Source organism: Sceloporus undulatus, chromosome 5 (genome assembly GCF_019175285.1).
Source record: "Sceloporus undulatus isolate JIND9_A2432 ecotype Alabama chromosome 5, SceUnd_v1.1, whole genome shotgun sequence".
Taxonomy (NCBI): domain Eukaryota; kingdom Metazoa; phylum Chordata; class Lepidosauria; order Squamata; family Phrynosomatidae; genus Sceloporus; species Sceloporus undulatus.
In genome coordinates this window covers 135,365,079-135,377,259 of record NC_056526.1, presented here as the reverse complement: position 1 = coordinate 135,377,259, position 12,181 = coordinate 135,365,079, and the positions used below count along the sequence as shown (strand labels likewise).

Sequence of the window (12,181 nt, the reverse complement as noted above, 5' to 3'; positions counted from 1 at the left end):
TTTGAACACTGAGTTTGGTGGTCCCTATGTAAGTCAGAATGCACAGGAAAGCCATTGAAATCCATAAACACTTAGACAACTTCAACAGGAAAGAAGAAACCCTGAAAGTAAACAAAGTTTGACTACCAGTCCTGAAAAACACCAAAATCAAAACCCAGACAATGCAAATGAAAATCGCCCAGGGCCAGAGGTTTTCCCAGCAGACAATGGATCACTAATTAAATGGACAACCTGAGGCCTTGCCATTCAGTATAGACCAACACAGAGATTAACATGTAAATCACTTCCTCTCAACCAAGGGCCACCAGTATATATACACTACTCAGTTCCATGCCAGCATTCTCTGAAGATGCCAGTCACAGATGCTGGCAAAACAACCAGCATAAACTCTTCCAGAACACAACCACATAGCCCCCAAAACACACAAAAAAACCTGAATAAAATACGTGAACAAAGTTTTTATATATCATTCACAAGATTGTGAGAAATTGACCTTCTCCAGGAGTTCCAAAGACCACGTAAGAGGGAAAAGTGGAGACAAAATTCTGGATCTTGTGGACAGGTTCCATGCATACTAGAGACTTTTAGGTTCAGAAATTAACTCCTCATGTGAGGAGGAAAATAGAAAAGTGCAAGGAGGCAGTGAATTATACAGGTTTATAACTGACTAACTGAAAGTATATTCATGTTGCTCAAATGCTACATACAGTGGAGTCTGATTCCAGGACCCTCCCTGGATAACTAAAGATCCATGGATGTTCAAGCCCCGTTATATATAATGGTATAGTAAATTGGTACCTCTTATGTAAAATGGCAAAATCAAGGGTTGCTATTGGGTTGTTTGTTAGTTTTAATATTTTCAAGCTGCAGATGTTTGAAATTGTTTTTCTCTCTGCCATGCTTCTGACTACTCCTCTGAAACTCCTGTTTGTCAGGGGAAGTCTACTTTGGGACCAATGGTAGAGTTCTTTAAAATACAAATAAAGAGTTGCAAGAAGAGTGAGTTTTATTTGAATCAAGGCAGGACAAGTTAAAATTCCCTTTTCACATCCTCCATTCTCCTGTTTACATGACTTTCAAAATGGGCATGTAAATTGTATTCATGCAGTTGGTTTCAGGGGTAGTCTGACTCTTAGTGACTGAGAATACTTGAGGATTTTTGTACATACTGAGGGAAAGGATAGGTTTGATCAGGCAAAGTGCTTCATCAAAGGCAGTATGATATTTTTCTTGCTGCCAATGCGCCCAGTGAAGTTATTTTAGCAAAAGGCAGAACTGGAGGCAGTGAGAGAATTTTGTTTTTATTACAATGGAAGGAATCCTCTCAAAGGCACTCTCTTCTGAGGCAAACACATACAGATCGAATAAGAAAATATAAATACAACTTCCTTTTATTAGCAAAGCCTTAGCAACTGTTCATTTGTTGCAAACTAGTATCCAGTTGCTGAAGTTGCACTAAAGCTGATTCCCCCCCCCCCCCCTCTGCCCATTTTAAAGCCCTTCAGTTATGCTGACTTCACAGTTCACTGTTTTTTCAAAAAAATAAAATAAAATAAAAACATGTGTCTTTTTGCATCATTAATGTAACTGGGAAGCCTGCTTGCAAAGGGCATCCTTTACAAAACCATATGTCAGAATATTCATCTGGCTGGCAACTGGGTCGATGAACATCCTGCAGTAATTTTGGCTGTGATTCTATGGCGGATGGAAGTTTGCCAATAACAAATGTGCCACAAAAAGGTCTAAAATGCCAGTGGCTTCCTTTGTGTGCTTAGACAAAGAACATTTGCAATTTATGAAACATCTCGGGAATGGGTGGGCAGATTATGAAGGACTGTGAATAAAGTAGACTGTTTTGAAGGTTATGCAGTGGACTATATGTGATTATAGCCTTGTCTGTTCTCAGGTTAGCCCTTATATCCCCATATTCCCTTATATGTCTTTGCAGAACACTTGAAAGAGAAGCTGGAGGAATATATGGCCCGTTTTGTCAAAGTGAGAATTGTGCGAACCAAGAAGCGAGAAGGGCTCATTCGCACCAGACTCCTTGGAGCCTCAATAGCTAAAGGCGAAGTCTTGACCTTCCTGGATTCCCATTGTGAAGTCAACGTGAATTGGCTGCCTCCACTACTTAGTAAGTAACACAGAGTCATAGAATTGTCAGGATGACACACATACAATATGCTCTCACAAATTCATTTACAGTGAAAAATGTAGCTTCCGGATATTTGATCCAGGAAAACTTGCAAATAGAATTATGTCTTTCTTTTTTACTTACCTATGCAGCTGAGCTATACAACTGCATTTAAAACTCACCTGTATACCCTTGAACTGTGCACCTGTAAGTGAAGCTTCCTAGACTGTAATGTTAAGCATAATTACAGAAAGTAATTCACTAGGACTTAATGCCTGAGAAATACTGAACTGTTTGCCACTTTGGTCAAATTCAGCATAAGTAGCTTGAGAGATCCTGTAGTGCATCTTCAAACAATGTTTGGGAGAAATGAAATACTTTAGCACATTTTGTCTTGTATTGTGCTACTTCTAGTATAATTTATTTTTATCTTTAAGAGAAACTTTGAAAATATAAATATTTTCCAATGTAATTTACTTGAGTTACTAGCCCACCAGCCAAACTGTAAGGCACAGGATAAACACAGCACAATAAAATCAGGAAGGCATCAGTGCACAGTTGGATGATTCTGATATATTAGCCCAGAACAAAATTCAAAATTATTATAATATGTTGATTTTGTTTCAGTGATTTAATTCTAACTGCAGCTCTGGGAAAGCTGAAAGCATTATGACATGTTTCAGATTCAGGGATTTGTAGGGGGGCAGGGTCCCCTGCATTTTAGTGATTTTAGTAGCTATTGTTGGTGGCAAATAGAGCACAGGAATTGGAGTGGATTCACAATAGCATATTTAGGACGTTCTATCAAGTGTTTCCAACTTGGCAATAATAAGATTTTCTCCTGCATGAAGATGCTGTTGGCCAGTTCTTCACATCTCCTGTCTGGTTCCCAGCCTGCACACACTACATTCCAAAATCCACTCCACCAATCATAGAATCATAGAGTTGGAAGAAACCTCAAGGGCCATCCCGTCCAACCCCCTGCCATGCAGGACTACACAATCAAAGTACTCTCGACAGATGGCCATCCAGCCTCTGTTTATAAACCTCCAAAGAAGGAGACTCCAGAACTATCCAGGGGAGCGTGTTCCAGTGTCAAACAGCTCTCAATGTCAGGAAATTCTTAATGCTGAGGTAGAATCTCTTTTCCTGAGGTTTGAATCCATTGCTCTGGGTCCTATTCTCTAGAACTGCAGAAAACAAATTTGCTCCATCTTCAGTATGACACACCTTCAAATATTTAAACAGGGCTATCATATCACCTCTTAACCTTCTCTTCTCTAGGCTAAACATATCCATATGGTTCCTATGATTATCCACTCACCCTGGCCTTAGGCAATATGTTTCATCATGGCCTTGTCTCTCAATAACCATTAAAACTGAACCATACCCACAATTTTGCATTTCTATGGCTCTTCATACAATTTGATTATAAAAGTCCTTATGGGCCACCAATTCATGCCTCTAAGGAAGTCTACAAAAGCTTATGTTACTTTTGATCAGTTAGTCTCAAAGGTGCTACAAAATCCCTTTGCATACTCCTTTTCCCTGTGTTCATGACTAATTTCAGTTCAATGCTGGCAAATACATATATAAAACTAGTGTGAGTTGCAAGGTAAAGAAAAAATGTATACAAATGTTCATAACCTATTCAATCACATCCCTAATTTTTTTCCCTTCATAGAGCTCTTGAGGAGTTTATCACATGGGAGAAAAAGCACCCAAATCTGATGGATAAATGGGCTTTAAATCCTGTGAATATCCTGCAAAAGTGAGATTGTTTTCAGCCATATTGGGGCACTTTGGCATTAACCTGACATTACCCCGTGCAAAAAGCAACAAAAGTGCACCACTTTTTAACTTCAGGATTTTTCTGAAGTTAAAAAGCTAAGTGGTTTTGCTGCTTTTTGCATGGGTTAAGGCCAAAGTTGCATGACGTCATCTGAAAACAATCCCGCTCTTCATGGATTTAAACCCCACTTATCCACAGGATTTGGACACTTTCCTCCCATGTGATAAACTCCTAAGGCATAGTACAATTGCAGTTTCATCAGTTAAGGATTATATAATGGGCTTGTACTACTTATCTTTATAAAGAATGGACTTTACATATCACTGCAAGAATTATTAGAATGCAAATGTATGTTTGAAACTGCCTTTGCATTTTTGTCTTGTATTTGATGCCAATAACAATTGGTATTGGACTTAAAGAGCTATATTGCACATTGCACAGAACAAACCTAGGGACTAAATCCAAACATATCCAAATCATTGTAACCTGGCATGAATCCCATTGTGGGGAAAAGGTGGGATATTAATCCTTCAGATAAATAATAAATACAAATAAATAAATTGCTACCCCTAACCACAGTCAAACCATAGCACTGTAGAGTTGGAAGGGTTCAGTAAAGTCACCTAGTTGAATACTTGCCTGTGCAGGAAAACTACAACTTAAACATGGGACTTGTCTACATTTGCCAGAATACTCCAGGCTGCTCCCAGAGTATTTGGGTCCCATATTCCCCCAATCCGTTCATTACCTGCTGCATGTTTTCAGATAATCAAGTGCTCCCTACAAGCTGACCAGCACCACTGCTTTCGGTGCACATTGCTCTGAGGTCAGAACGAGGTGCTCAGCCATGTTATCAATGCTAGGCACCTCCTTCTAACAGGAATGGCTCGTGCCCACAGAGTAACTCAGCAGTATTTGTTTCATTCTCATGTTGATTTTGTTTTAGAGTGCAATGTTTTCCTACCTACCCAGAAATCCCACTATGTTCAACCAGACTTATTTCCAAGTAAGACTTGCACTCCTAATTTGTAGTCTTACCATGCACCAAAAATTCCACAGTTAATAAACAGATCAATCCTGGGTCCATTTAAGAAAAAAGGGAGGGGGCAGTCTCTGCTACTCCTTAATTATAATGCTCCATGGTTGCATCTAAGGAATATTGTAGTTTGTAGTTTGGTGAAGCACTACAGCTCACTGGTTAAGCATTCTAATCATTGATCCATATACTGAATGAATGAACGAATGAACGAACGAACGAACGAACGAACGAACGAACGAACGAACGAACTTATTACGGCACATGGCCAGCACCAAATATGGCAAACATACAAAACATGAAACATCAGGTGTACTGTCATAGCACAAATATATCTACATTCTACTCCGAACGAAGATCTATATCTTCTATATATCCAAGTAGGAGGGGAGAATGCCCACCATCCCATCCCCCATGGCATCACAAAATTAATACATTATTATAAGTCATTGGCATAGTTAAGTATTATAAAACATTGGCACAGTCAACAGTCAGATACCACATCCTCATTTCACAAAACCTTTTCAAGATTTAGGGGGGGAAATTAAAACATTGGCATAGTTATACAGTTATCAACAAACTTTATCAATGCCATATCTGTGACATTTTATATAAAATGGTATAAAGATAGAATATATAAAAACAGCAAGATGATGGCTTTATGGCCAAACTTTAAGCTTTCTTACTTCATCTGTTTTAAAAAGTTTTTATGGCAGATAATTGCAGCCACAAAGAACTTGGCAACTTTTATAGTTACCAGTTCCTTGTGGTCTGAAAGAAGATAATGTACATAAAATTGCTCTTTTCTGCCAGGTAGGTGTTGTAAAAGAGGGAATATATATATGGCACGAGATTCTATATAAAGGGGGCAACGAAAAAGAACATGTCCAATTGACTCAACCTCCTCAGAGCCGCAGGGGCATAGTCTGGACTGATAAGGTATCTTTATATTTGCCTTCAACTACGGCTCATACACTGCAAATCCCAGAATTACATAGGATGTTGGCCATGGCAGTTAAAATAAAAGCAAAGTGCTATAATTGCATTGTGTGGAAGGGCCTTTGATCCACAGCTCTCCTTTATGTTTGCATTGTACTGTTGGTATTTACCAGATTTTATGCCACCCTGAATTATGACATGCAGTTCTTAGAAGAGAAAAGACTCAAACTACATATCAGAAATGAATTAAAAGAACATAGACCTGTAAGTGAGCATTTTGAGAGAAAAGCAGACATACATTTTTAAAATCTTATTTTGAAGAGCCAGAGGAAGATAGGGGTGTGAATGAACCTATTAATTAATATGGAAAGAAGACAATAAAATATGTAAAATGCACAAATCACACTTCCCATGCTCTGCCTTCAACTGTTCTCGGAGTAGAAACTAAATTACAGCAAAGTATACAGTATTTATATTTTAAGAACATGAATAGGCAATATTTTTCCTCAGTATGTTGCTGCTGTACACACCGAAACTAAAATAAACATTTTGAGTTCATGTTTTCTATTTCTTTTTTTGCTTCCTAGCTGGTTCCTTAGGTGACAGATTGGGGACAACTTAGAGCAGCTAAGTGACAGAGATATAGATGACTTGACTTGTGCAGGTCTCCCTGGGATGTATCTCTCTTTGAAGAACTATAATTGCTTCTAATCGCTGGCCGAATGCATTAAACCTGTTACAGATAGAGGCCTGATGCAGATTTGAAAACTGAAATGATTTTAAGGCCATGGGGAAGTGCTTAGCCTGAGGGATTCATTTTGTGATAATGTGATAGATGGCTTGACTAGACTTGTCGTTTTGCTTTCTGCTTTCATCTTTCAGACCAGATTGCGTTAAACCATAAAACCATTGTGTGTCCCATGATCGATGTCATTGACCACAATCACTTTGGGTATGAGGCACAAGCAGGGGATGCCATGCGTGGAGCCTTTGACTGGGAGATGTACTACAAAAGAATACCAATTCCTCCAGAGCTCCAGAGGACTGATCCCAGTGACCCCTTTGAGTAAGTAGCAGCAACACCAAACATTGCAATGAGACACCACTGGCAGCAGTTAGGAAAAGGGTGCTTGCAGAAATTGGATTAGGATCTTCTGGGCAAATGAACCTGAAATTAAAAATGATAACAAAAACCATAATAAATAGGGCAGTCAGAAAGATCTCCAAAGCTGGGTGATGGATCAGTAGAGTACCACTACTGTATGTATGTATGTATGTATGTATGTATGTATGTATTATTTGCAGAAGAGAATCCAGCCAGTAATAGATTCATGCACCTTGCAGTTAGCTAAAGGAAAATATTGGTAGAGAATGAAGAACAAAAGCATCTGTGCCGACTCTCTTTACTATTCCATAGAGTCTCTTTTGAAGACACATTAGTTTATTATTTCTTTGCTAGAGATTGATGCAACAGATGAATCAGAAGTGAGTTGGCTTTCAGCTAGCCCAGGCCCAATGTATGATCAATGGTGTTGCTACTGTATACATCTTGCTATAATTTAAACACAGGGGTATAAAGCTGAACAGTATCAAGCTGACTTGTGAATAATCTCACATAAGACAACATTTTATTCCTGGTATTGCAGGGATCAGATAATTCACAGTAACTGTCTCTCTAGTCTCCCCAAAGTTGAGTCCATTTTTATTTTATTGTACTTCTGCCTGTCATGTAAAAGGGAAATTCATCCTCATCAGCCAACAAAGTGAGAAGAGAGGACATCAAGGGAGAAGAACTGGAATTATTTTAGCTTTTAAAGCCACAACAGAATTAAGTGGAAGTGCTAGTATTCAAAAATGACTTGGTTCTGTTTACATAAGTGGGACTAAAACAGCCACACTTTAATAGACTCGCCTATATGCAATATACTATTACTGGGATATGGTTAGACATGATTGTACTTATTGCTTTTCATGTACCAATGGGAGTTCAGATATACGTAATGGTTGCCACCCGTCCTAGACTCTGTGTGTGTGTGTGTGTGTGTGTGTGTGTGTGTGTGTGTGTGTGTATTGCTGCTGTCCTATTGTGCTTTTCTCCCAGTAAACATCAGTCCCAATGTACATCAGTCACTTTGTTGGCTCCCCTGTGTAGTGGTCATGAATATTATGGAACTGCCCAATTCTAATTCCCATAGATGTAGTCCACTTACAAATATGAAAGTCCCCAACTAAATTATGGTTTTGATGTTTTCTTTCTGATCACAAAACAAAGCACCCTGGAGTGCAAAATTCAGAAGTAAGAGAAGGTATGTGTAAGCAGATATCTTTCACTGCTCAGTGGAGCAATGCTTCTAAATATGTACTTGTTGTATCTAGTTTGACCCTGAGAAAGAGGAGACTGTATGGAATCTGGAAATTTGTAGCCCACTGCATGTATTCCAGGCCAGCATATACAGATAAAATATGGGACAGTGGCCCCTTGGTATCCACTGTGATTTAGTTCTAGGACCCCTTGTGGATATCAAAATCCCTGGATGCTCAAATCCCATTAAATACAATGGTGTAGTAAAATGGTCCCACTTATATAAAATGGCCAAATCAAGCTTTGCTGTTTGTATTTTTTTTCTTTTACTATTTTCAAGCCATGGATGGTTGAATCCAATGTTTTTTTTAAAAGCTGTGGATATGGAGGGCTGACTATTCTGGGTAGGCTGGTGGGTAGACAGCTGTGCAAGATAAAGTTGGGTTCATGATAGGTAAGCCTGGGTTGCTATACCACTGTTACTCAGCAGCAATCTGCAATATTAACTAGCAATTAATTCTAGTTTCCATATCCTTAAAACAAACTGATTGGACTTTTAAAAGGCCTTTTTCCAAAGTTTTATATTCTGGTAAAGCCAGGAAATATCCTCTCACTGCATTTTTGTGTGGTCAGTGGATGGGGACAGAATTACCTTGTCAGGCAGGGAAGTGTTGAGGTTCCAGAATGAGATTTTGAATGTGGACTCCCAAGTCTTAATAGAACAGTCTACCCCACTGGGAGAGAGGAACCCTTTCAGCTAAATTCCGTTTCACAGCATGGACTAAATTCAATTTCAGACATGTTTCAGTATTGGAAGAGAGGGAGTTAAGTACTATTAGTGAATGGAGCTAAAGACAAATGGGTGGGTTTATACAAATGCAAGCATATTTTAACAAAAATCTCTTAGTAACTAAGGATTAGGAGATATACTTCAACCATTTAATATAGGAAAAATCCTGTACAAAAGCTGGAAAAACCTCCAATGTCTGGTAACATAGAGTAGGCTTCTGAGCTGGATTGGGATTTAATGAAAGCTTGATTCACCCTCAGGTTCCCTACCATTGGTCTGATCATTAGTCTGATTGCTTAAGGATATGGAAAATCATTTTTCAATATTTTGTAATTTGTTATTGACCCTTCATACTATGGCATTTTGAGAACATCAAGAGAATTTCACCTCCAGTCTTAAAACCCTGCACTTTCCCATTCAATGGATTTGCCTCAAGCACAAATGATTTGTTTGTTGGGTTGGAATTATCCAGCAGTCTGTGTCTGCTCGTGTGTGTGTGTGTGTGTGTGTGTGTCACAGAAAATAATATGGACGAGATTTCTGTTTTTCAAATTTCCACTCGTTTCCTAAAGTTTGATAGTACAAAACTGACAAAGGAGAGAAAAATGAAACTTAAGATGATGATAACAATCTGTTCATTCTGTTATTTTTAAAGAAACAAAGAACAATTAGTGCCTCTTCAGGCACATCTCATTTTAAATGCATTCAAGTACAGTGGTGCCTCGGGTTACGAAATTAATTCGTTCCGCCATTCCTTTCGTAACCCAAAACACTTTTCCATTAGCACTGGAAAGCCTATAGCTGCACTTTGCAGCATTTGAATTTCGCGCCGAAATGAATTTCGTAACCCGAAAAATATTTCGTAACCCGAAACAGTTTTTGCCAATCCAACTTTTTCGTATCCCGGAAATTTCGTAACCCGATCATTTCGTATCCCGAGGCACCACTGTATTCAGGTAAGCCTACCTGGTCCCATAAAATTGGGCACACACAATTGCATGGCCTGTAAACAGCGCCAAGATGGCATATATAAAATGTTGCATATTTATTTGGTTTCTAAAAGGTCATAGAGCTGAATGGAACCTCAAGTAAAGTGAGATGGACTATATTCTAAAGTTTATGGTACTTAAAAGCAATAGGGAGGCTTTAATGTACTTTCCAAGTTGTTTCCTTTGTATATTTAACCAAGGAAACCAATAGGAACCTTATGCATATAAAACACATAAACACTTGCTCAATCCACTCTTTTTGTCATTTGTCAATGTGTTTACTTTATTTGTTCAAAGAATTCTAACAGATAACATGGAAGTGATCAAACATAATTAAAACCAGCAGTAACATACCCTCCAACAGCACCCTGCTAGGGAACATGGATTCAAATTGTGTTTTTTAAAGCATGAACATGGAGTGCCCCTTTCAGGGCCACTGGCACCTCCTAGAAGGAGCATTCATTACTTCTTGAACCTATCCAATTAGTCTTCTTCAAAAGTTACGTTCTGAGATTTTTAATTTCATAAAGCCCACTGATTTTTTTTGCTGGAGAACTGTAGCTCAGGGGAGTTGAGTAGAGCTCTCAAGCTGAAAAGTCTAAAACCCCCAGCAAACTACAAATCCCTGTAGGGTGAAACCAACACAGTTCAAATGCTATCAAACTTCTCTCGTTCTGTACTGTAAATGTCCATTGTGTCCACATCTTCAGGCAGCTTAACATATGAAAAGTATGCTCCATCTAGAACAGAATGCTAAATATTAGTGGGGTATACTGAATTGTAACAACAGAATAGGAGCAGACACTTGTATACTTCAGTGTCAGGTAATCTTTACCTAATAATGAGTAATAGGGAAGGGCAACTGCCTAAGCAAAGATATGAGGCAGGAGAGACCTGATACTATCAGAAAGATGTTAACCGGATAATGAATTTGATAAATTGATGGGATGTGGTAGCAGATCTTGTTCCTATTTCAAATTTGTGTGAGTGCAATCAAGATAATGACAGCCCAATCCCAAATACCTTCCATGACCTTTCTGCATGCCGAATTCCAATTTCATTAGTTTAACAGAAAGTGTAAACTCTCTTTTGGATTCTATGGCTTGAAGCCATAACATCCTTATATAATCCTTATGTAATATTTAATCCTAGATTTAGGAAGGTGCAGCATTTTCAGTGGCATTGTAGTATGTGGAAATGGGAAGTTTAACCCTTCCCTGCCAAGCCATGATTCCAACAAAAATTGCATGCACTCATGCTGAAGATAGCTTGGTAACATACGTTTCCACTGGCAACCATGGAAACTTTTTCTCCGTTGCTGCATACAGTGTTGATGTTCCAGTAGGACTTTTGTCAAGTTTAAAGTTGGAGTGGGTTAATCATCCTTTTTCTATGTGCTCATGATGATTTGATGGAACATCCACACACAGAGATACCTAGGAATAAATTTAAAACTCTCCTAAAATGGCTGCAAGTCTCACAGTTAAAAAAGAGTGTTGCTTGACTCAGACAGGCGTTCAACTTTTGATATGGACGTTTCATAAGGGAGTTCTGGGTGCTACCTTGCATGCTGCTTCCTACAGCATGAACCCTGGCTGATAATGAGCTCTGACTATAGGTAGAACCTGTTAATACAAACAAAGTATATTATCCTGTTTTTATTAGTCACATAAAATAGAGGAAGTAATTAGCTAGCACAGAGCTAATGTCACACTTTGGTGTTTTCTTTGATTGCATCCTTTAGATGAATTCTCCTTTGGTTAATAAGTTTCCTCTGTTTTGGATTCTGGAATTTCAAAGGATTGTCCCTAACTTTTGATAAAAATTATCAAGACCAGGAGAAGGCTGGGGATGAGCACAGCATGGGGGTGTGGGTACCGAAATAATATAGAAGCTGTCTAACTTCTATGTTTTAAATACAGAAATATTAAAAATAAATTTAAAAATTTAACTAGGGTTCAAGCAACAACAGGTAATCTGTTGTTACTTTGAGAATGAAGAAGCAAATATAGATATTTTGTATTTTAAGAAGAAAAGGCACATGAAACATTGCAAATGCATATGTGAATAGACAAATTGACTTACTTCTGAGTAGATGCATATAGAATTGTGCTTTGATTTTTTTATTGGCATTCTTTGGTCCTTGATTATTTTTTTTATTATTTATTTATTTATTTATTTATTTATTTTTGATGAAGG

The 12,181-nt window shown here is 38.3% G+C and overlaps 1 protein-coding gene across 4 annotated transcripts in view; it reads left to right on the top strand.

The window, feature by feature from the left end:
• Positions 1–12,181, top strand: part of GALNTL6 (polypeptide N-acetylgalactosaminyltransferase like 6) — a 627,170-nt gene that overhangs the window by 481,542 nt on the left and 133,447 nt on the right. For all 4 annotated transcript variants that reach the window (XR_006104265.1, XM_042470421.1, XM_042470420.1 and 1 more), the window contains exons 6-7: positions 1,949–2,134; positions 6,784–6,967. Coding sequence is in view for 3 of the 4 variants with exons in the window: in XM_042470421.1 (XP_042326355.1) it covers positions 1,949–2,134; positions 6,784–6,967 (370 nt within the window). In the remaining variant the exon portion in view is untranslated. The remainder of the gene's footprint in view (positions 1–1,948; positions 2,135–6,783; positions 6,968–12,181) is intronic.